Below are 25,307 nucleotides of genomic sequence, written 5' to 3'. Positions count from 1 at the left end.
TCACAAGTTTGTTATTGAAAAATTCAGAATAAATGTAGTGACGTAGTAAAGTGAAGTAAATTGTGCTGACCTGTCATCCTTAGGTTTAGTTATGTGGTGGTGGACAGGTTTTCTCTTCATTTTATCCACATATTTACCTTACATTGACCACAAATAATTTGATTTGGTCCTGGACAACCAACCTGAGGCACCCCTGCAAGTAATAATATATTACTGCCCAATAATAGCATAATTTTTGGGGGTGAAAAAAAATTATCCTCAAATTACCCCCAAATCAACTTTTTTGTTAGTGTAGGCACCCCAAATTTAATTACATTTTTTTTCATTGAAAAATAAATGTTTGTCATTGTTTTACATTTTTCAAAAAGTGCCCTCAAAGTACCCCAAAATCACCTATTTTCCTACTTTTTTTGCATATTTCGTTAAATCCATTTGAGATTAGTTAATTTTTATATTTTTTTTGCATTTTTTAAAAAAGCACACATCAGCTATTTGACACCATTTCAAAACCTACAGTACCTTCCTAATGCACACAAACAGCCTTCTATACAGTCCTGCTAATGGAATAATCAATTTTGGGGAGGTCCAAGATGGTCTCTTCACTTTTTCATGCACTTCTCTCACATCTCATTTGGCAGTCAATTCGCAAGCCTCCGCTACGAGTACCGCAAATAGGCATTTATAATTGGATTGGAGAATTCTCATGAGCGCACATTGCTGCAAATTCTGTTAGTTTCAAGAAACAAACTTGCTACCTAATTGGATTGAGCCCAAAGTGCTTTACGTTCGCATTTAAAACACAAAATACAGAAAAGAGAAACATTATTGGTGAAATTCTTGTCGGGGCCGCTATGGTTTTTTTTAACAGCATACAGACATGACAGGTTAATATGAACAACCAGGGGCAGATTGCGCCACCGGGACACCGGGCCGGTTCCTGCTGGGCCGGTCACTACAGTGGCCGACGGCCACCCTCCACGGATCGGGCAGCACTACAGCACAAACGAAATTGGCTATGGGGAGCTGCTGCGCATGCCAGCCCCAGCCACAGCAGCTCCCCCACAAGCCTTTGCGGAGCCTGTCAGTCACCACTGACGATAGCTCCACCTCCAGCCACTCCGAGTCCCGACCCTGCCACCAGGACAAGCTCAGTAACAAGCAGCCTGCCCTGCATGGTGGAAACGCTGGCCAAGCCACAGAGATGCAACGGGCAGCCAAACAGAGGAGTAGCAGCAGGTAAGTATTGGCGGGTGGACGGACATGGACAGACACTGGGGCTGAGGGTTGGTGGCTTGGGACTTATGCTTTGGGCTAGGCCTGGTGGCTGGGGACATGCTGGTGGCTGGGGCTTGATTTTGAGTAGTGGGGTTGGTGGCTGGGGAGTGGGGACTGATACTGTGTACTGGGGCTGGTAGCTGAGGACTGGGGCTGGTGGCTTGGGACTGATGCTGAGGACTGGGACTGGTGGCCTGGGACTTATGCTGGTGGCTGCTGCTTGATTCTGAGAACTGGGGCTGGTGGCTGGGGAGTGGCGACTGATGCTGAAGCTGGGGACTGATGCTGGTGGCTGAGGACTGATGCTGAGGACTGGGGCTGAGAGATGCACACTGGGGCTGGGGGGGAATGAGGCTGAGTGACACACTGGGTCCTGGTGGAATGGGGCAGAGAGACACGCACTGGGGCCCGGTGAATGGAACTCAGATACGCACACTGGGGCCGAGGGAATAAGGCTGAGCGTGGCACACTGGGGCCAGCGGAATGGGGCTGAGAGAGACCCACTGGGGCCAGTGGAGGATTGAGCTGAGATGCACACTGGGGCCAGGAGAATGGGGCTGAGACACACTGGGGTTGGGGGAATGAGGCTCAGTTCCACAGATGGGCCCGGGGATGGAGAGATGCAGTGGGGCTTGGAGAGAAGCAGGTGGTCCTGTGGATGGAGATACAAGGGGGCCTGCATATGGAGAGACATGGAGGCCTGGAGGTGAAGAGACACAGGGAGCCTGGAGAACCACAGGGGTCCTGGAAAGCCACAGGGGGACCTGGCGATGGAGAGACGTAGGGTGTCTGGAGTAACACAGGGAGGCCTAGAGAGACACAGAAATTGTTTGATTAGGTAAATTCACATTTTGCCCTGCACAAAACATTCTGTTACTATATATTAACTGGTTATGATGATGACATTGGTTATGTTTCTACGTAAACAGACATCTTCCAGTCAATGTGATCTCCTACATGAATAATGAATACCAGCTGAAGGTGCTGCCCAGTGAGGCTCAAATTCCTCAGAGGTTCCCCGTTGCAGAGAAACCACCATATAGGTAAGAAAAGACTTTCAAACTGACTGGCCTGTACCTAGTGCAGAGGGATGGGGTGCCCCAAACAGAGTGTATCAATGACCAAGATTTATGTTGCCAACCCTGCTCCCCTCAGTGGCTTGCAAAAGCCCCTCCAGGCCCTAAGAGGAGGGAGTATTCTGCCCTCCTCCACAGACCCCACCCTCTCAACATACCCACCTCCATTAGGGCTGCTTCCAGAAATTTCCCGGGCTGGTTTTCCACCCCAATCCATCCCTGTGAACAACAAACATTACACTACATCTTTAGCTTATTCTAGAATACTCCTGTAATAAACTTTCAAATATATCATTGGTTTTAACAAGGTGCAGGAGGGAGACATTCTTCAAAAGAAGAGAAGTACTAGAACACGAGGACATGCACTGACACTGGAGGGAGGTTGGTTCAAAAGGAAATTTGAGGAAAAGTTACTTCACGGAAAGGGTAGTAGATAAGTGGAATAGAGTCCCATCAAAGGTGGTAGATGCTAAGACAGTAGTGCAATTTTTAAATATGCTTGGGATAGGCATAAGAATCCTTACAAAGAACTGAGGATCACATAGGGTTGAGGTTACCAAAAAATAAAAAAGAGAAATCCAATCGGATCCCTCCCATCACAACCCCCATGGTGCGTGCATCATTCTCCGCATCGGCAGCTCTTACGGAGAGAGCAGTCCTTTGCCGTGTTCTTCATGCATACTGACATTGCTAACTCCAGAATGCATGCGAAGGGTGGCCTGATGCGTCGCATACCGAATGTGATGCGTCATGCATACCGCTCTCAGTCTGTTGTTATATCTCAAAACTACAGTTACCAGAAAGCCTGCCCTGCTACACTTGTAGTACCACAAATACCAGCAGGCCTCTGGCACCTGAATTCCCACTGTAAAGAAAATATAAAAAAAAAACACTACACACACACACCATATGATTTACTGTAGTCCTTTACACACTCACTCTCGTACACTCACTTATCTTCTCCCTGAAGGAAGTCAGTCCCCTTCTCCAGGTAGAATCCCAGTTTTTCTTAAAAAAAAATGAAAAACACGATCCCCCAGACACAACAGCTCCTGTAAGTACATACTGTACTTACAACACTTCTCCAGAGATTGCTGGCCCTGCATATGGCCCTGTCTAGTATGTGGCTGAAGTATTGCATACAGGGTCGCCAAGAGCCACGCTGGGACCGGGTGACAGGGGGCGTGGTCTAGTCGCTGGAGGCGTGGCCACGCCCCCTTAGGGAAAAAAACGCTGAAAAAAATGTTTTTGCAGCGCGCAATGCTGCGCACTGGGGGGGGGGGCACTGTGAGCCCCTCAGCCTGGCGCACAGCCAACGGGGGGAGCAATCAGCATGATCGTTCCCCCCATAGGCATAGGAGACTGCTCCAGTTGCTGCTTAGCAGCTGCAAGCAGTCTCCAATTGCGCGTGCTTGGCTGCTGTGATGTAGAAGGGAGGGGGGCGGTGCCAGACTCGGGCCCCCGCCGGGCCCCACCAGCAAGTCTAGGTAATTTGTACCCACTCCTCCCCCTCTCGGCGCCCCTGATTGCATATGCTGTACATGTATGCAGGGCTGCCAAGATAAGTCTTGGGCCCCAGAACAACTACTTCCCGGACTCCCCCTTGTGGCAAAATGTAAACTAGGGGCACAACAATGGCGGCATAATAGGAACTGTGGCCACTGTGTAGCATAATGTGAACTAGAACACTACAATGGGGCATAAATTTAACTAGGGCACTACTATGTTGTATAAAATGAACAACCGCTGCAGAGGGAGGTGTCCCTCTATAAGCATTGCTACAGGGAACTTTAGTATACAACACACAAAGTTCTAGTTACGCCACTGACTTGACTCGTGTCAATGCTATGCAATGCTAAAATTGGGCAGAGGGCTGGTACCTCTAACCGGTATATACACTTATAATTAGATGTGCAAGCACGTTCCTTCGGATATACACACTCTAGCAGGTGTGCAGACTTATTATATAACTAAATAAAAAAATAAGTGATATAGGGAAGAGAAATGTTTGATATTTTGTGAGTATTTTGCATGAGAAGTTTTCAAATGTCCTCGTCATTGAATAAATATAACTTTCTTACACTATGATCATTGAATATGTCATCCAAAACCATCACAAAAGGGCATAAACATTGACATTTCTCCCCTATCTCACTTTAGAGCCTATTTATTAACCCATTTTTCATAAATTTTAGCAGACAGTAGTTTATGCATATTCTTATGTATTCCCGATATGTACTAACGGCCTAATTCAGGAGATTTCACAGAAATCACCTGCAGAAAGCTAATTACTGTAGTGCTGTAGACTGCAGTCTTCGTAGGCTTACGCCATCCTCAGATGGCTTATACCACTTAAACCTATGGTGGCTTACTCGCAGAAGAAGGATCTTCCGTTCCCTCTCACGCGACCTACGTCTGTCTCCAGAATCTAACAGTGTGCGCATGAGTCTTTCACAAATATGCCGTAATTTGCAGGGACAGCGGTTATTGCTACAGCTGTCCCAGTGAGTTACGCTTAGAAGACAGCAGGGATATTTTTATTCTACATTAAAATACTCGTCAAGATACAGTACAGACTGTTAATAATCGCTGCAGTGCTGCGATTATTAATACATAGAGGGGTATTCAATATGAAACGTTAACTTCACTGTCGAAGTTAACGTTTCATATCGGAGTTTTTTCCTGCGTTAAAGTCTGGTGCGCGCTCCCGCTTATCCCCATATTCAATATAAAATTAACGAAAACGGGAAACTCCGAAGTTGGATTTGCGTAAAGTTACGAATTTTTCCTTAAAATAATTGTAAGACCCCCCTAAAGTTGTAAAAACATGGGGGAACACTATGGGTACCCCCGTTTTAGCCTTTAATTGAAAGTCGGGGATTTAAATAGCCGCAGCAGGTGTTTTTTTCCCGACATTGAAGAAGTGATGCAGAAGAGCACTTAGGTTCTTTTTTTCGGGTTTTTTAGTGGTCCCATCAAATTTGGGGTACATGAAAATGGGTACTAGCATATTTTGATGTCCCTAAAGTAAGTTTTAAAAAATTCTGCATTTGTGCACCTGCCGCTATAATTCTATTCTTCAAAACACCTGCTGCATACTTGCAGAATAGCACTGAACCTATTTCCCTATTGTTTAACAATTTTTTCCCATTTTTTTTTTGCACCCCAATTTTTAAATTAATTTTTTGGGGTGTCCCTATTTTTTTTTTTACTTTTTTTGACAGTTATTTTTTAAATGTCAATCTCAGGGGTGCAGGCTATTTTTTTTAAGTCTGCACCCCTAAACCCCAATTCTGCACTTTTTTTCCGACACCTATTCAATGGTGAAAAGTTATCACCGTTTTTTATCAAAGACTTCTCAAAACTGCGATAAGTCTTTGAAATTGAATAGGGTGTAAAACTAAAACCTGCGATGATGTCATAATTGCGATATTAACGCAAAAACGATGTTATCGCTCCCATATTAAATACCCCTGATAGGGTCTAATTCAGTTTAGGACGAAATTGCAAAGCTACATGCAGGCACCTTTGCAATTCCGCCCTTGCTAATATGTATATAGATGAATGATATATTTATTTATTTATAATCATAAAATACTTATAGTTTTATTGTTACTATTATATTATTTTATTAATTACAGAATAGTACCAGTGCACTGTTATAGGTTCGTATATAATGTATATGTAGAGCCAAAGTCTGAACTTATATTGTAAGACCAGCCTCCTGTGAGTGTGTCCCACATTGTTTTGGTACTCAGTAATTATTATTAATACTGTATAATAATACACTATCCAGTGTATAAGGAGACAATATGTACATACTCTACGGGGGGGTATTCAATTAGACTGCGAAAAGTCGATGACGTCATTTTCGCGTGTTTCAATTATCCCCGTATTCAGTTTCAAAGACTTTTCGCTGGGTCGAAAAGTCTTTGTAAAAAAACAGGGATAAGTTTTCACCATGTTTTACATGGCGAAAAAAAGTGCAGAATTGGGGTTTAGGGGTGCAGGCTTAAAAAAAATAGCCTGCACCCCTGGGAATGTTATTCAAAAATAAACTGTGTCAAAAAAAAAAAAAAAAGTCGGGACACCCCAAAAAAATAACTATTTTTGGGGTGAAAAAAAAACACTTCTAAAATAGACAAATTAAATCCACAGGGGTTCCCTTATATGTGGCAGGTGTTTTCTTCATTGCGCAGAGTAGCGGCAGGTGCATTTTTGCAGAATTTGTAAAAATAACTATAGCGACTTAAAAATATGCTAGTACCCATTTTCAGGTACCCCAAATTTGATGGGACAAAAAAGTGCTCTTCTGCATCACTTCAAAGTCGGGAAATAAACACCTGCCGCGGCTATTTAAAAACCCGACTTTCTTTTGCAGGCAAAAACGGGGGTACCCCATAGCGATCCCCCAGGTCTGGACATCTTTTGGGGGGGGGGTCCTACAATTATTTCCCAGGAAAATTCCCATATTTTTTCGCCGATCAAAGTTTCGCCTGTTCTTGATTTCGCCTACTTTGGAATTGAATATGGGGAACAGCGGGCACGCGCGCGATACTTTTCCGCCTGGAAAACAGGCGAAAGAGGCGAAAAGTCCTGCAGACGAACAGTCTGGACTTTTTCGCCTCATATTGAATACAGGCCTATATGGACAAAAGTATTTGGCCACACCTGTTAATTATTTAATTGTGGAGTTTCAATCAGACCCAATGCCACAGGTGTATAAAATCAAGCACCTAGCCATGCAATCTCCATTTGCAAACATTTGTGATACAAAATGGGTCATTCTAAAGAGCTTAGTGACCTCAAGCTTGGTACTGTAATAAGATGCCACTTTTCACATAAGACAGTTCGTGAAATTTCATTCCTGCTGGATATTCCATGGTCAGCTATAAGTGATATTATTAGAAAGTGAAAGTGTTTAGGAACAACAGCAACTTCGACTGGCATTAAGGTAAGCACAAAAATTGTGCAGCGGGAGCTTAATGGAATGGGTTTCCATGACCGAGCAGCTGCATGCAAGCCTTTCATCACCAAGTCCAATGCCAAGCGTCGGATGGGGTGGTGTAAAGCACACAGACACTGGACTGTAGAGCAGCGGAAACGTGTTCTGTGGGGTGACGAATCACGCTTGTATGGTTGGCAGTCAGATGGGTAAGTCTGGGTTTGATGGATGCCGGGAGAGCGTTACCTGCCTAATTGCATTGTGCGAAATGTGATGTTTGGTGGAAGAGGGATAATGGTATGGGGCTGTTTTTCAGGGTTTGAGCTAGGCCACTTATTTCCAGTGAAGGGCAATCTTAATGCTTCAGCATACCAAGACATGTGCAGACAAAAAACATTGCACAAGAAAAAAATAAACACATTACCCACAGGAAAAAAAATACATACATTGGCCCCCACAGAAAACAATAAAACACATTGTCCCCCACAGGAAAAAAATAAATACATTGGCCCCCACAGAAAACAATAAAACACATTGTCCCCCACAGGAAAAAAATACATACATTGGCCCCCACAGGTAAAAAAAAGAAATGCATTGGCCTCAATAGGAAACATTGGTACCCACAGAAAACAAACACAATGGCCCTGACAAGAAAAAAATAAAACACATCGTCTCCTACGGAAAACAATAAGACACATTGGGCCCCACAGAAAAGAAAAAAAACAAACACAATGTCCTCCAACAGGAAATAAAAAATAGTGAATGTCCGTGGGTTGGAGAGGTACTGTGTCTAAGGGATGGGGGGGTAGGTCGGGGAGTGTATATCGCTGGGTTGAGGGGACTGTGCCTTGGGGGCCAGGAAGGGGAGTGTAGTGTCCCCGGGGATGGCCGGGTGGTTGTAGAGTAGACAGTGTATTTCCCTGGCCGGGTGGTCGTAGAGTAGACAGTGTATTTCCCTGGGGCTGTGGGAGATGGTGGTCTGTGTACATCTCTAGAGCAGGGGGGGCGAGGTTGTAGGGTGGGTAGTGTATGTCCCTGGGCTGGGGATACTGTATATGTATGGGGATGGGGGGCTTACTGGTATGTTCCAAAGGTGGGGTTAGTGGTTAGTTAGCTAGCTTACCTGATACAGTACGAGTTCTTTTTTGTTTGACACTTTCCTGAAATACAGGAATCAGTAACTGCCCAGTGTGACAGGCACCGCAGTTTTCTAAATTAATACTAGAATACTCTAATACCTAGAATTAATACTACAATATATGTGTATGTTATAGAGAGCCACCCTGGCTTCTCATGAATTACTGGGCTGTGTGCCCTCACCCCTACGCTTACTTGTGAAGTTGGGCAGAGGGCAGCACTACATACCACTGAGTGAGAGGCGTCTCCTGGCTGCCGAGGGGTTAAGGTAAGCACCACACGGCATCACCTGATGAGAGGAGACTATCCTGCAGACTCCTGAGCAGTTGCAAGGAAACTGCGCCAGGGATCGGCCGCTGACACCAGGTAGCGCTGCTCTGTAGGAGGCCGGCATCATGTCCTCATTGCTGCTGCACTACTACTAGGCTCCATTCATAGGAAATCCCCACACAGTTCACAGGCGGCTTACATTATAGGGAAGGACTGGTGACTTGCCCTGCTGCATAGCTCATGGGGGGGACCCACTGTAACATACCACATAGACTGGGGGTGCCTGGACAGGCCGCAAAGACTGAGGGAAGGGACGCAGGAGCCAGGAGCTTCCAGTTTGCGTTCCACAGTGGAACGCAAATCCCGGAAGAGCGGCAGCCAGCCCTGGCAGACATATGAGCCTGCCAAGGCCGACAGGCAGTGTCAGCCAGCCCGGCAGAGGAGAGCAGGAACCTTTCCCAGTGGCCCAATCCGCCCCTGAAGCTGTTCTACTGTAGCTGCAAAAGGGAGACCAACTCCATATTATATTATATTATATTATGTATTTGAATACAATGTCATTACAGTCCCTGTTGGTGCAATGGTCAGACATCTGAATACTTTTGTCCATATAAAATGCATATGTCCAAGGCAGTGCTAGGTTCTTCTGCTGCTCCCCAAGTCTTCTGGACTTGCTCCAATGCTCTGGAATGGTGCCCACATGTGAAATTAAAACATTCAGCTCAGGCAGGATGGCCCTACTGCCGCATATAATGGCTTATTGTTATCACTGGTCCTATATATGCAGGAATTATGGCACACAATACACTGCGTATGACACAAAATCATGCTGCATAAGTGCTATTTATGCCCTCTTCATGTCTTGACTACACTTGCTCTATAATCAAGCATTTGGAAATCCCCCTCTAGAAACCCTGCGTTTGCCACTGGTTAAGGTTGATAATCAAGAAGCTGCCATATTGTTAGCACTCATTAGTGCACTGGAGAAGGTAATGATCACTGTCTTCCACAATGCTAAGCAAAGTAAGTTTTTAACTCCGTTTGTGCTGGGGCGGCAGAAGGTGCAGCAACACTCCTGTTGGAAAAGCACTCTCCACCTGACTAGTTTCGTCACTTACCACGTGAGTTTTCAAAGCTAATAAAAGCTTTTCCTCAGGGCTGTTCAGATGTGTCAGCATATTTAAAGATCACGCTGCAAACATGAGCACACATTGATCCACATCATTAGCCGCAGCAACATGCGCCATGCCTCGCGCTGTTTGCATCATGCGTTCCTATGGAGTAGTGAGTGCGAATGCAGAGTGCATACCCGTTCGCGGCTATGCAACATGTTGCATGTGTAGCGCGATTTTCCGCACAAGCGACAAGGATGCAAGAGGACAGATCAGTATGTGTTGATCTGTGTCCATTTCTAATTAGCTTGAAACACGTTGGCAACATATGGCATACATCAGTGGGCCTGATTCATTACGGATAGCAAAATTGCGTACGCATGCAGTTCAACTGCGATAGCAAGCCACCCCACTGCGATCGCAATGCAAACTCAGCACCACACAAGGACGCCCACTTTACCATACGCACATCCGTAATACTTACCATCGCAGCCTCATGCACAGTTGCACAAGCCCTGAGCTCACTCAGAGATTGCTAACATCCACGCATGCTATGAGACCTCACACTGCGTATGGCTATGCAGTGGATAATTTGTGCACGTCCCTGAAACGCCGTGTGAAGGCACTGGCACACCTGAGTTTGGCCCGTCACCACCCACAAACTGCACTTCCTGTCAATCACTCTGCGATGGGACTGCGTAGCCTCTGCGATTGCAGTGGCTAGTTCGTGCACATGCCCTGCGATGCAGACGAATGTGCAGTACGCAACAATCGGCTGATTGTGTTGGTATTAGCAACTGCAATCCAAGCCGAATCAGGCCCTGTATCCATTACAACCCTGTGCTTATGCTGTTTGGTACCTCAGGAAGGATCCGTGAGTGAGAACTCCTAATATTAGCCTTGAGGTGAAGAGGTAGGTTCCAGAACTCCCCATCTTCACTTCACTTCTTTGCTCCCTACTCAGGAGCTATCACTGTACAGTTCCACACAGATTACTTATTCTTAATGTTGTTCATGTACAGTATATGTTTGTGTCAGGGGCGTATCTATAATGGGTGCAGGGTGTGCGGGGAACACGGGCCCCTGGTTCCAGGGGGGCCCTGCACCGCACACCCTGCACCCATAATATTACTTACCTCTCCGGAGTCCCACGTCGGCGCGGGGGTCTGGCGCTGTAAAACGACTAGAAAATAGCCGCGGCAGCCATTTTCCCGTCGTTTGCGCATGCGCAGTACAGGGAAAATGGCCGCCGTGGACATTTTCCCGGTGACCTGTGCATACACTATAGTCTCTGAGCACACTCTAGTGCCCAGAGTCTATAACTCCGGCGCTGGCCCCGCACATCTCAGTGCGCTGCCGGCCGCCAGGCGGAAAGGAGTCTCCGACATGGGCCCCCTCCTCTCTAGAAACGCCCTGGTTTGGGTCGAATGTATTACACGTGGTATTCTTTTTAAATTAAAATTCAGTTTTTGTAACATTTCAAACCATATATATCTGTCTTCTCTTTTGGGGGAAAATTTGTGGAGATTGGAGTCCTGCACTTTGAGAAAGATATTTGCTACTGGTAGCTCATATTTGTGTAGAAACCTTGAAGGAAGATATAATATTGGACTGTTTTTATTTTGGGCTATTTGAAGTGGAACTATCAATTTTATTTATTTTTGTTCATTTTATAAAGGGTTACCAGAAGCGCCTATATCGTTTTTTATCTAGTTATATGTTCACTGTATCACTGCTGTTTGTAGCGGTCTCTGGAGTAGCCCATCTCTCAGTCTCTGTGCCATAGAGCATAGATGTTTTGGAATAAGACTCAGGAATGTACTGTTAGAACTTAGGGTCTTGGTCCAGTAACATTCTCCAGCTGTTTGTCTTTTCAAATTAATTTGGATGAGGATGAATAGTTTTTAGTTTGCACGCTGAGTTCTGATTTTTCCCTCCAAAAAAACGGAACTCAGAAAGAGGCAAAACGTCATCTTGCATGGACAAACATCATCATTCCTGGACAAAAGTCCAGGAATGATGATGTTTGTCCATGCAAGATGACGTTTTGCCTCTTCTGAGTTCCGTTTTTTTGGAGGGAAAAATCAGAACTCAGCGTGCAAACTCAAACCTATCCGAGCCTGCACATCCCTAATAAAAACACATAGTTATACAGTAGGTCTATAAGTTTTTGGTCCTAGTTTGGGTGTGCATAGCTAGTGCTTGGAGGGCTCGTAACTGTCCTAACCTTCAAAACTGGGTTATGCTGGTGAAGGATACGGTGGACACAATTTGTGTACGCTAGTAGAAAATGTGTTACAATTCTCTCTATGTAGTAGATAGATTGACTTACTGAATGCTATTAATTTGGTCGTGGACAAAGACTGCTTTGATGGCCATGTGAGCACGCAGAATTCTTTTTTCATTGCATTTGAACTTTATATTTTGTCACCTGTATATTTCGGTGGAATATATGATGCTATACGTTTGTGCCTTATCATGTGGTTTGTGATTTCTTGCAACTGTTGTATATTGGGAATCTGTTCATTGTTGTTCTTTTGTATTTTTTTTAAATAAATTAATTCACTAAATTAAAAAAAGGAACATTTTGTCATTTCAAATAACACCCTAAACTTCCAAATGGTCAAAGGGTCTGAGAAACGAGCAGTGTGGGACTGGAGCGTAAAGGACCCACAGGGGGAATTCAATGGTAGGGACCCAGACAAGAGCCGCAGTTCACCGAATGGGGTGTGGTCAGCTGTTTGATGATGGTTGGCCAGCCACCAGTGAGCAGAAGGAAAAAAGAATAACTGCTCTGGTCACCTTCCTGAGTGATACTTATTTTCTTCTGTAACAGTTCAAGATGCATGTGTATCATTTTAACTAGTGCGAAACTGATCTCCAACCATTCCCATCATTTTAAAAAACATGGACAATACTATGTGAACCACTGCAAGGTTCATGCAGCTTGCCCTTCACAATAATTCATCCCATACATCCTTGCAGTGAGGACAAATCATAACAGAGCGGGGCAGTCGCCCAAAATTTGGAAAGTCCCACTAGTATCAGGAGAGTTGGCAGACTGTCTTTAATATCCCATACCTGTTCTTTCAGATTTCACTACCTGTAGTTGCTGGTCTGGATAATGGAATGTTGGGGTTCTGTTTGGAAAAGGAATTTATATTATTCACCGAGTGGAAGGCTGAGCAACTAGTAACACTGTCTACAGGCCCTCAACCAGCTCTAACATTAAATCAATATAATTAGCATTCACATTTAGCAAAGCAGCCTATATCTTCTAACAAATCCCAATCGAACAGTATAAGCACCCTAATTCACCAATAGATATTAACCATACATACAATACTCTTTACCGAGGCGAAGCAGGAAGCACTACCGGTGAGATGTGTGAACATCTCACCGGCCGGAGAGGAGGAGCGTTAACTCCCCCCTCCGGCGCTACCCGCTGCAGACCACATCGCATCAGCCTAGTGCTGATGCGATGTGTCAGGCCCGGCCGGCTCCAATGAGCATGCGCGGGATCGCGCAAGTATCGCAAGATCCCCGCGTGCAGCCCTGGAGCCGGGAGCCGCCACAGCAGGGACAGCGCTGTTCCTGCTGTGGGTATAGGCTAATGCCAGGTTATCGACAGCTACAGCCAGCCGAACGGTCAGACGATCTGACCGTTCGTACATAGCCCAGGCTGTCGGCGCTGCTATCTTGTAGATAGCAGCGCCGATAATGACAGGGGCGCATAGCGCCCCTGTAATTTACCGCCCAGACCCCCGATCATACATCGGGGAGAAACTGTATCAGCGCACTTAACGTGCGCTGATACCGTTTCTGGGCTTCATACATCTACCCCAATAATAGGAATCCATATTGGGCACAACACACTGACTGATTCAGTGACCGACTGCTGGGGGCAACAGAGTAGCGAGAAGAGGCTGTGGAGTCCAAGTTGCAGGAGGGTGTGTTGAAGCCTCAATGTTACAAAGTGCTAAGTGGAGCAGCCGCCAATATCCAGGGGAGGTCTAGATGGACTCAGGTCTGACTGGGGCACGGTTTTGCCATGATGGAGACAGGTAGCAGCAGCTCACAGGCAGTGGTTTCTCTACTTTTGCATTGGTCTAATGATTTAATGGTGGGTCAAGTGATACCCAGCCACAGCCAGTGTCTCCTTTGAGTTTGCCATGGTCAACCAGGCACAAATGAGACATTCAGCAGATCAGCCCCAGGAGGATTGTCCTTAGCCAGAATAGCTGATCAGCTTCCTTAGCGTGCTAAAGTCACAACCTTGACTTGCAGGTCTGATGAGGTCCAAAGTAATCAATATGCTCATTTGGGTGCAGTAGCAGCTTTGGGGCCAGCAATGGAGCAGGGGATCCAAGAGACTGTAAACATCTGGGAGCCAACATGAGGATGGAGAGGGCGACTAATGCTTGGGTAGACAGAGCCACAGGCTCAAGTTGAGACAAGAGGCTTGGAGCATTGAGGGCCTGATCAACGATCCAGGGGTGAGAAGCAATGCTATGAAAAGTGATAAAATAGGCCTTGGCATCTCCAGCTTTGTCATTAACAGACAGGAAATGGCTCCTGCTTACCAGATCCAGTCAGCTGCTGGTGTCCGCCAAGCTGTTACTCTCTTCTGGCACCATTAGCCAGCAGCTGTTTAAATTTATGAAGTGCCTGATGTGTGACACCACAGGGGGTGTGATCAACGCCGTGGAAGTGTTACTAATGTTTTGGGTGGGGTGACCAATGTTGAGAATGTGTGGTCTGCACAGGGGGCCTGATTCAGACCCGCTCGCGAGCCCTATGCGCTCGCAAGCGGGTCGATGGTGGCCCAGTGCGCATGCGCACAACAGAGCCGGCTCCGTCGTGCGCATGTGTGAGACCCGGATAGCGGGCAAACCATCGCTCCGGGTCTCGTACCAAAGGGGGCGAGCTGTCGATGTTGAGTGACAGCTCGCCCCCTTTGGTGGGCGGGCCGGGGGAGTGGCTGCCCAAACGGATGCGTTCTCATGTGAATGCTCAGTTTGGGGGCGGCCCCACTGACATCACGAGTGATGTCAGTGGGAGAGATTTCGGCTCTGTGAAAGCCGAAATCTCTCTGGGGCTTGCGGCAACGAGACCCTACCACAAGGGTCTCGTCGCAAGCCCAATGGTCGTGATGGTCTTGACCATCGCGACCATCTTCCTGGCCACTCGCTATAGCTGTGGGTTGTCACCCACAGCTATGCGAGCAGCCAGGAGGCCGCTCTAAAAAGCAAGAAGGCCGGCCCTGATTTAGAGCGAGCGCTCTGTCAGAGCGTCCGGCTCTGAATCAGGGCCTCGGTGTGTGGCATGTGCCGAGGGGGGTGACTAGCACCTTTCTTTAAAAACCTCAATCTCTCTCCCCTCTTCGCTTAATGCGATAGTCTACAAAGAGAAAAAAAAACCTTGTTAATGTGACCATAATATAATATGACAAAAAAGAAAAATGGCTCTTATTGATGATGTAAATGTATAACCCCTCTACTAAATAGCATACAGGTAACTTAGTGATGTCATGAATGGGAAATATCTCTATCTAAAAAAAGAGAGACCTTACCTTAGGGGCATATCTATTAAAATATGTGGTCTGTCCCCGAAAATGAAGAATCCTAATTGCTGCAACTCGCAGCAATAAGGATTCTTGTTCCGCTCGGATGTATCCATTTTAATCGCTGGGACAAGGGCCCTGTCCAGGCGATTAGGAATAAGTTAATGTATCCACGATCACTTTACTTCCATCTACGGACCGCCTTTCGGCTACTAAAAAGCCGCACATGCGTAGTAGCTGCAAGGGTGCCGTAGTAGGAAGTAAATCGTGGATATGATGCGCTTTGGGATGTCCTGCAGCCCACGAAAGATGAATTGCAAAATCCTTCTCCAGCAGGGCAGTCCCATGGCACAAATAGATGTAGGCGAGGCAGATAGCTCGCCTGAAAGTGTTTTAGCTTTCCCAGGGTGGATGAAGCTAAGGGGGGAGGAGTGTGACAGGGTCAGCATAATTCCACATGAGGTAAATGTGGAATATCCAGATCTCCCAGGTTTGGCAGAGCAAAGGAATTAGGATTGTGTAATGTCCAATTCAGGCATGGTCTTAATCATAGTCTGGGAAGGCAGCCGATTACAGACACCTGTGTGAGGCTGGTTTAAGAACTGCAGAGACACTGGGGAAACTGAGCCTGACATTGAAATAGTCGCCCACCTTATAGGCCCGGGGTGGACTAGTGTTAAGGATCTTGGACCTGCGAGTCCACTGAAGAAATATTGCTGTTTTGAAGACTTTGTGTAACATCTTGCCTGTGAAACTGCCATAACCTGTGTACCTGCTTGTGGTGAGCAATAAAGCTACTGATGGATTTTACCCGGTCAATGAAAAAGTTGATTTTGGGCAACCCTAAATATGAAGGCCCAGAAATTGATTTATATTTGGAGTTATTACAGTTTACCCTGGAACATAACTATTTCCTATATGATGGCCGGTTTTATAAACAAACCACGGTATGCGCCATGGGTTCTGCTGTAGCACCTTCTTAAGCGAACTCATACATGTGGGGAGTTGAATGTGATTTGTTTTTTAGCCAAACTGAGGTTGCAGATAGACTATCTCTATATTATAGATATATTGAAGACCTCATAATAGTTTGGACAGGTTCTGAAGAGTTTTGATACCCTAATAAAGACCCATAACAACTCCTGTAGCCCGATTAAGTTGACAACCACTAAAAGTACCACTGATATCCATTTTGTAGATATCAAAATTGAAATTGTGAATAATGAGATCCATACTTCACTGTATACCAAACCCACGGTTAGGAATACCCTTCTTAAATTTGATAGCTTCCATCCAACATCTACAGTTAGGGGTCTCCCATACTCTCAGTTTCTGAGAGTGGGCAGAGTTAACAGCAAGCCCGTAGAGAAAGGGAGGCAATTAAATATAATGGTTACAACATTTTTACAGGGTGGGTATCCATTGGATTTATTAACACAGGCTAAAAAGAAAGCCCTACAATGTAAAAGAGAAGATCTCTTACAGCCAGGCAAACAGAAGAGTTTGGACAAAGTGGTACCATGGGTCACTCAATATAATTTGGGCAGTAAATGTACCAGCAAGGTGGATAAGAAACTTTGGCCTTTAGTATCCTCAGATCCAGACTTACCCTTATTGCATTCATCTAGAATTATGCCTAACTACACTAGAAGTAGAAGTATAAGGGATTGGATAGTTAAGACAGACATCACAGGATTCAAGACTACAGCAAACGAATCTTCCAGTTTTTTCCAACATAAAAAAGGTTTTTCAAATGCCTAGGGTGTACCACCTGCAATTATTTAGTTGCGTGTGAGTATATTCTGCATCCATAAACAGGCAAAAAATTTAAAATTCAGTGGAATCTGACATGTACGTCTAAATTTGTCATCTACGTTCTGTCTTGCCCATGTGGGTTACACTATGTGGGCAAGATAGAACATCAATTTAAGGAAAGAATGGCCCAGCATAGGTCAGCCATTAGGGCAGCCTTGCTTTGTGGCCAAAGTGAACAGCCAGTAGCACGCCACTTTTCTAGGTTGAAGCACAGTATGGCGACATTGAGATATCGCATTGATCACATCCCCGTGTCATTGACGGGAGGAAATAGATCCAAAAAATTGAAAAATTGTTACAATGTGAGTCAAAATGGATTTATAGTTTAGATACCTTAGTGCCCCGAGGTCTGAATGAATCCCTAGGACTCAACAATTTTTTATGGGTCCTACATAAGTCTGATATAGATAATCTTCCTTGCTATGTGTTGAAATTACGAGACTGATAGTAATCACTATATCATTGTTTTTGGCTAGGGTAGTGGTTCTTATACACCTCTTAGAGGTGAGACTATAGTTAGTTAGGGTCCTCCTGCAGGTTTAAATTAAATTATACGATACTAGACTAGATTAATTATTCAATTTTTTAATGCTGAAGGCATTATTGATTCTCTTAGAAGCGATATAACATACATCATAGAAAGGATTGAATTTGGCCATTTTTTTTTCTTCAACAACAAATGGTCCTGTTTTTTATCTGTACTTCAAATAATTTTTTAACACATGAAATATTTTTCTCCACACAGTATATGCTCCTGAGGTCTCGTCAGGCCTTACATGTAGTTTTATTGTTTTACCACAAGATGGCGATCTTTAAATGTTTACGATATATGTTGATGTTCCACATTGCTTAAGCACTTTATGTATGCATTTTTTAGATTTGTTGTTCTTATCAGCACAGGCATTGGTTGCCTATTAACATATGTCTGTTTTCTTGTAATTTATTGAAGTGTGCAATTCATTTTGTTTTCAGTGTCCCCATGGCAACCAAGCCGGGTGCTGGATGACGTCACTTCCGGCTTTCGGATGCCGCGATCGGAAGTGTGCAGTGTCAGCGCCTGCGGAGTACAGTGGGAGACGGCACTATGAGTAAGGTATTTATTGTCACTGTTTTTTGTATTTGCTATGATGTGTGTTCCTGAAGAAGGGGGTCACAGAACCCCGAAACGTTGAATAAACAAGGTTGTTTACACCTATTTGGAGAGTCCTGGTAGTGCTGCCTATATTGCTTGTTGTATACCATTTGGCAAAGTCCTCCGTGGAGGGCACCCTGGGGAAGGTATTGGCCTGCTGTGGTCAGCAGAGTGCCAGTCAAATATTGCGCATAATATTATATAATTATATATATATATATATATATATATATATATATATATACACATATATACACACACACACACATACATACATACATACATACAGTCAGGTCCATAAATATTGGGACATTGACAGAATTTTCAGATTTTGGCCTCTATTCACCACCACAATGGCTTTGAAATGAAACACACAAGATGTGATTTAACTGCAGACTTTCAGATTTAATTTGAGGGCAAGTACATCCAAATCAGGTGAACGGTGTAGGAATTACAACGGTTTCTATATGTGCCTCCCACTTTTTAAGGGGCCAAAAGTAATGGGACAAACTAAACAATCCTAAATCTAACTTTCACTTTTTAATACTTTGTTGCAAATCCTTTGCAGGTAATTACAGCCTGAAGTCTGGAACGCATAGACATCACCAGACGCTGGGTTTCATCCCTGGTGATGCTCTGCCAGGCCTCTACTGCAAATGTCTTCAGTTCCTGCTTATTCTTGGGGCATTTTCCCTTCAGTTTTGTCTTCATCAAGTGAAATGCATGCTCAATCGGATTCAGGTCAGGGGATTGACTTGGCCATTGCATAACATTCCACTTTTTAGCCTTAAAAAACTCTTTGGTTACTTTTGCAGTATGCTTCGGGTCATTGTCCATCTGCACTGTGAAGCGCCGTCCAATTAGTTCTGAAGCATTTCACTGAATATGAGCATAGAATATTGCCCGAAACACTTCAGAATTCATTCTGCTGCTTTTGTCAGCAATCACATCATCAATAAATACAAGGGAACCAGTTCCATTGGCAGCCATACATGCCCACGCCATGACACTACCACCCCCATGCTTCAATGATGAGGTGGTATGTTTTGGATCATGAGCAGTTCCTTTCCTTCTCTTCTCTTCCCATCACTCTGGTACAAGTTGATCTATGTCTCATCTGTCCATAGGATGTTGTTCCAGAACTGTAATGGCTTTTTAAGATGTTGTTTGGCAAACTCTAATCTGGTCTTGTTTTTGTGGCTCACCAATAGTTTACGTCTTGTGGTGAACCCTCTATATTCACTCTTGCGAAGTCTTCTCTTGATTGTTGACTTTGACACATATATATCTACCTCCTGGAGAGGGTTCTTGATTTGGCCAACTGTTGTGAAGGGGTTTTTCTTCACCAGGGAAATAATTATTTTGTCATCCACCACAGTTGTTTTCCGTGGTCTTCCGGGTCTTTTGGTGTTGCTGAGCTCTCCGATGCGTTCTTTCTTTTTAAGAATGTTCCAAACAGTTGATTTGGCCACACCTAATGTTTTTGCTATCTCTCTGATGGGTTTGTTTTGATTTTTCAGCCTAATGATGGCTTGCTTCACTGATAGTGACAGCTCTTTGGATCTCATATTGAGAGTTGACAGCAACTGATTCCAAATGCAAAAGTCACACCTAGAATCAACTCCAGACCTTTTACCTGCTTAATTGATAATGAAATAACGAGGGAATAGCCCACACCTGTCCATGAAATAGCTTTTGAGTTGATAGTCCCATTACTATTGAAACTGTTGTAATTCCTACACCGTTCACCCAATTTGGATGTAATTACCCTCAAATTAAATCTGAAAGTCTGCAGTTAAAGCACATCTTGTTTGTTTCATTTCAAAACCATTGTGGTGGTGAATAGAGGCCAAAATCTGAAAATTCTGTCAATGTCCCAATATTTATGGACCTGACTGTATATACATATAGACATATTTACATATATATAGATTGTAGAGATTATAATATATATATATATATATATATATATATATATATATATACACACATACATACATACACACATATACATATATATATATATACATACACACATATACACACACACACAAAACGAAATTGGGATCGGCACTCACGTGTAATAGTCCAAAGTGTGGAATACCGGGGTGCACTAAATTATTTGAAAGCCTGGCACAAGGGCAAGGCACTGAATACAATGTTGGATAGGCAGCACTCCACGAGCAAAAACGGAAAACACAACTTGTTAAAGCGATGTTTCTGATGTTTTGTTACATCTTACTTCAAGCCTTGTAGAAAGATGTAATAAAACGTATCAAATGTCGCTTTAGCAAGTTGTGTTTTCTGTTTTTGCTCGTGGAGTGCTGCCTATCCAACATTTATATAGAGATATATTACACGAATCCACGATCCGGCACTCAGCTGAGAATATTGATAGTGAGCCGGGTGCCCTCAACAGTCAAACTCTTGATGAGATCACTGTAATACAAAGTCCCACAGGCGGCACTCCGGACAAAGAAAGAAGATAACACTCAATGCGGCATAGCACTTTGTGCCTCATTGAGTGTTATCTTATTTCTTTGTCTGGAGTGCCGCCTGTTAGACATATATGTGTGTGTCAGTGACTACATTAAAATCTTCTTGTCAGTACCTGATGATCTGCAGCAGCCAGCAACAGATCCCCTCTGTAACCCCGACTAGCAGCAGCCAACAGGAGGACTGATCCAGTCTGACACCTCAGGAGTACAGTCCACCACGGTCGGGCAGCCCTCACGGTGCTCACAGGTAGGCTATGGCCGGGCATCTTCTTTCTGGGCGCGGGCCTGTGATAGCAGGGCCGGCTCCAGGTATGTTTCTGGCTGTGCGGTCGCACAGGGGCGCCGGGGTCCAGCAGTAGGAAAGTCCCACCCTCCGCCCCGTCAGTTGGAGTGAATATGTAAGCAAAGGGGGAGGGCACAGTGAGACGGCACAGGGTGCCGAGACACCTAGGGTCGGACCTGCCTGATAGGCTGACACTTCTGTGACGTTGCACATGGCGACGTCACACGGCACAGAGGCTGCGTATTGCCGAGCAGAGTGGGCTAGAAAAGCCCTCCTCTAAGCCGCTATGTGCTATTTCTGTCAAAATTTGATCCGCCACGCACGAGAAAGGGAGGCGCTGTCGCGGCGCGTGGTTGAGGGGAGCGGCGTCCCAGACGGCCACTAGCACAGCAGGACAGCAGATGATGTGGGCCTATATTGATTATGGGGCCTGGAGCTACAGCTCCATCCACCCCTTTGTTAATCCAGCCCTGCCTCTTTGCCTGGACTTCAACTAACCTACCTGGTCAGCAGTTTTCTAGCTCCCAATTTCTGGATATCTTTGTGTTTCAGCGTCCTCCCCCTTCTCCTGGAATCCTCCTTTAAGTCTCTTTGTAACTCTGTGCAGCATTCAACTATCTAGAGATCCAGTTACATTAGTGTCTCCTTCTGGAAAGCCTTGTGGCATGGCTGCAGCATCTCCAGTACATTGGCCCTGATTCATTACGGATCGCTGTTGTGATCGTAACTGCGGTTACGCACGCAGGTCTGCTGCGAAAATATGCTAATGACTGCAATCACAAAGCCGTTACAGAGACGCCCAAAGCCAGCATAGATGCCCACTACTGCTTTCGCACATCCGTAATACTTTGCAATCCTGCATATACAGTGTCTTGCAAAATTATTCACCCCCTTGGCTTATTACCTTTTTTGTTACATTACAACCTGTAATTTTTTTTAATCTGAATTTTATGTGATGGATCTGCACAAAATAGTCTAATTTGGAAAAGTGAAATGAGAAAAATATATATAAAAAAGAATCTTTATAAATAAAATTCTGAAAATTTGTATGTGCACATGTAATCATCCCCTTTGCTATGAAGCCCCTCAAAAGTTCTAGTGCAACCAATTACCTTCACAAGTCACATAATAGCTTCCATATCTAATTGCATCCCCTTTCACAGTCCACACACAACCTCACACATCGTCTTTCTTTCACATCCTCCTGATATTTGGCCGACATTCCGGTGGGACTGGATCATGCTGCCCACCAAGAAAGTCTCCATTCTGGCTGGACCAAAATTGCAATATATAGCACCTATCCTTGTGTATCAATGCCTATTTCCCTATAGATTGTAAGCTTACGAGCAGGGCCTTCCTACCTATATATCTGTGTGTTATTACCTAGTTTTGCTCTATTTATGTTTCCAATTGTAAAGCGCAACGGAATATGCTGCGCTATATAAGAAACTGTTAATAAAATAAATTAGTGAGATGAAGTCCACATGTGTGGAATCTAAGTGTCACATGATCTGTCAGTATAAACCCACCTTTTCTGAAAGGCCTCAGAGGTTGCAACACCACCAAGCAAGAGGCATCACACCATGAAGACCAAGGAGCTTTCCAAACAAGTCAGGGACAAAGTTGTTGAGGAGTACTATTCTGGGTTGGGTTATAAAAAAAATAACCAAATCTTTGATGATCCCCGAAGCACCATCAAAACCATCATCATCAAATGGAAAGAACATGGTACCACAACAAACCTGCCAAGAGAGGACCACCCACCAAAACTCACAGACTGGGCAAGGAGGGCATTAATCAGAGAGGCAGCACAGAGACCAAAGGTAACCCTAAAGAAGCTGCAGAGTTCCACAGCAGAGACTGGTGTATCTGTGCATATGACCACAATAAGCTGTACACTCCATAGAGCTGGGCTTTATGGAACAGTGGCCAGGAAAAAGCCATTACTTAGTGATAAAAATAAGAAGACACGATTTGAGTTTGCCAAAAGGCATGTGAGCGACTCCCCAAACGTATGGAGGAAGGTGCTCTGGTCAGATGAGACTAAAATTGAACTTTTCGGTCACCGAGGAAAACGCTATGTCTGGCGCAAACCCAACACATCCCATGACCCCAAGAACACCATCCCCACAGTGAAACATGGTGGTGGCAGCATCATGCTGTGGGGATGTTTTTCAGCAGCATGGACTGGGAAACTGATTCAAGTTGAGGGAAAGATGGATGGTGCTAAATACAGGGATATTCTTGAGCAAAACCTGCTTCAGTCTGCCTGTGATTTGAGACAGGGATGGAGGGTCACCTTCCAGCAGTACAATGACCTGAAGCATACTGCTAAAGCAACACTCGAGTGGTTTAAGGGGAAACATTTAAATGTGTTGGAAAGGCCTAGTCAAAGCCCAGATCTCAATCCAATTGAGAATCTGTGGTCAGACTTGAAGATTGCTGTTCACAAGCGGAAACCATCCAACATGAAGGAGCTGAAGCAGTTTTGCCTTGAAGAACGGGCAAAAATCCCAGGGGCAAGATGTGGCAAACTCATAGAGACTTATCCAAAGCAACTTGCAGCTGTAATTGCCGCAAAATTTGGCTCGACAAAGTACTGACTTTAGGGCGGTGAATAGTTATGCACGCTGAAGTTTTCTGTTATGTTGCCCTAAATGTTGTTTGATTCACAATATAATAAAAACACAACTTCACAGTTGTAGGCATGTTCTGTGAATGAAATTATGCACACCTTCAAACAATCCATTTTAATTCCAGGTTGTGAGGCAACAAAACATGAAAAATACAAAAGGGATGTGAATACTTTTGCAAGGTACTGTACATCAGGAACATTGAGTTAACCTCACCAAGCTGCGTATGCCGTCGCAGTGGCTAATTTATGCACGCCCATGCAACGGCGTTCAGACAGAAAGGTACACCTGCATTTCTCTGACCACTCCGTCACCACCCCCAAACGCTGACATCCCGTCCCTCCATCTGCGATGGCTTTGTATTTGCATGAGTGATCGCAGTGCGATCTCCATGCTAACTCATGCACGCACAATGCGGTACATACGCATGCGCAGTATGCAACAATCGCCCGTCTGCGTACACTTTCGCAATAGCAATCCATGCTGAATCTGGCCCATAGTCTCTCACATTGCTACTGCTGTCCTCCAGCTATGCCTGAGCTTTAACCCTTGCACTGCTCTAGCAGACCTGCAGTATCTCCAGTGCACAGCCTCTCACACTGCTCCTGTAGTTACACCTGTACTTTAACTCTTGCACTACTCCAGCAGACCTGGATAATCTCTGCTGTTTCTACTTGCCTCATCAATTTCATCCTGTACTAGTCTGGGAACGAGCTCTGCAAGCTCTCTCATGCAAAGGCCATCCCGTCTTGCGGAAGTACTTTGTTCGAGTTCGAATGAAACCTCTTGTGCAATCGCAATGCGACTGCTGCGCACGCAGTGTGACATATGCATGCGCACTGCAATCGCTCGTTCTGCACACGTAATCTCCATTGCGTTCATCTCTGAATTAGGCCCTAAGAGTGGACTTCTACCCTAATGAATGGTAGAATATGATGTAAAGTATAATAAATATCACATTATTCAGATTTGGGATATCCCCCATTCTCCACTTTCTGTCTGGAGTGGACATCATCATTGCTCTTTGCAGTAAGACACAAACATTACAACATTCCAGGATCACAACCACAAGCATGAAGTGTAAAACCTGTAGAGAAAATAAAACTTCAGACAAAACTTTCCACAATTTTTGATGGTTGGCTCTTTTCATTGAAACAGGAATTTGTTAACATCTACTGTAGGAATGGGTATGAAATACCGCCGGCCGGTTCGATTCCCGTCAGCGGCAGCCCGACAGGAGCAGAGTGCGACGCAGCGGAAGCCCGACAGCGCTGGAAATCCCGATCGTGGATAGGTAAGTATCCACTAACCTAACCCCCCTAACCCTCCTTAGGGGTGCCTAACCCTAACTTCCCCCCCAAGTGCCTAACCCTAATCACCCCCTTCCCCGCTACCTAACCCCAAGTCCCCCCCGGGAGGGTGCCTAACCCCGAGTCCCCCCCGGGGGGGTGCCTAACCCCAAGTCCCCCCCGGGGGGGTGCCTAACCCTAACCCTCCCTCCCCCTAGCCTAACCCTAACCCTCCCGGGGGGGTGCCTAACCCTAAGTCCCCCCCGGGAGCCCTAAACC

General features: G+C 45.1%; 1 protein-coding gene across 2 annotated transcripts in view; it reads right to left on the bottom strand.

The window, feature by feature from the left end:
* Positions 1 to 360: 360 nt before the first annotated feature.
* Positions 361 to 25,307, bottom strand: part of WDR53 (WD repeat domain 53) — a 42,941-nt gene continuing 17,994 nt past the window's right edge. Inside the window, exons 3-4 of one of the 2 annotated variants that reach the window (XM_088466661.1) lie at positions 2,514 to 2,570; positions 361 to 2,084 (exon numbers count right to left, since the gene is read on the bottom strand). In XM_088466661.1, the coding sequence (XP_088322787.1) occupies positions 1,698 to 2,084; positions 2,514 to 2,570 (444 nt within the window). In that variant the 3' untranslated portion in view covers positions 361 to 1,697. The remainder of the gene's footprint in view (positions 2,085 to 2,513; positions 2,571 to 25,307) is intronic. The other variant, XM_088466662.1, reaches the window with a different exon arrangement.

The sequence above is a fragment of the Taudactylus pleione genome, unplaced genomic scaffold (genome assembly GCF_031769625.1).
Source record: "Taudactylus pleione unplaced genomic scaffold, aTauple2 ptg000066l, whole genome shotgun sequence".
NCBI lineage: Eukaryota > Metazoa > Chordata > Amphibia > Anura > Myobatrachidae > Taudactylus > Taudactylus pleione.
The sequence above is the reverse complement of the archived record's forward strand: the minus strand, read 5'-3'. Positions and strand labels throughout refer to the sequence as shown.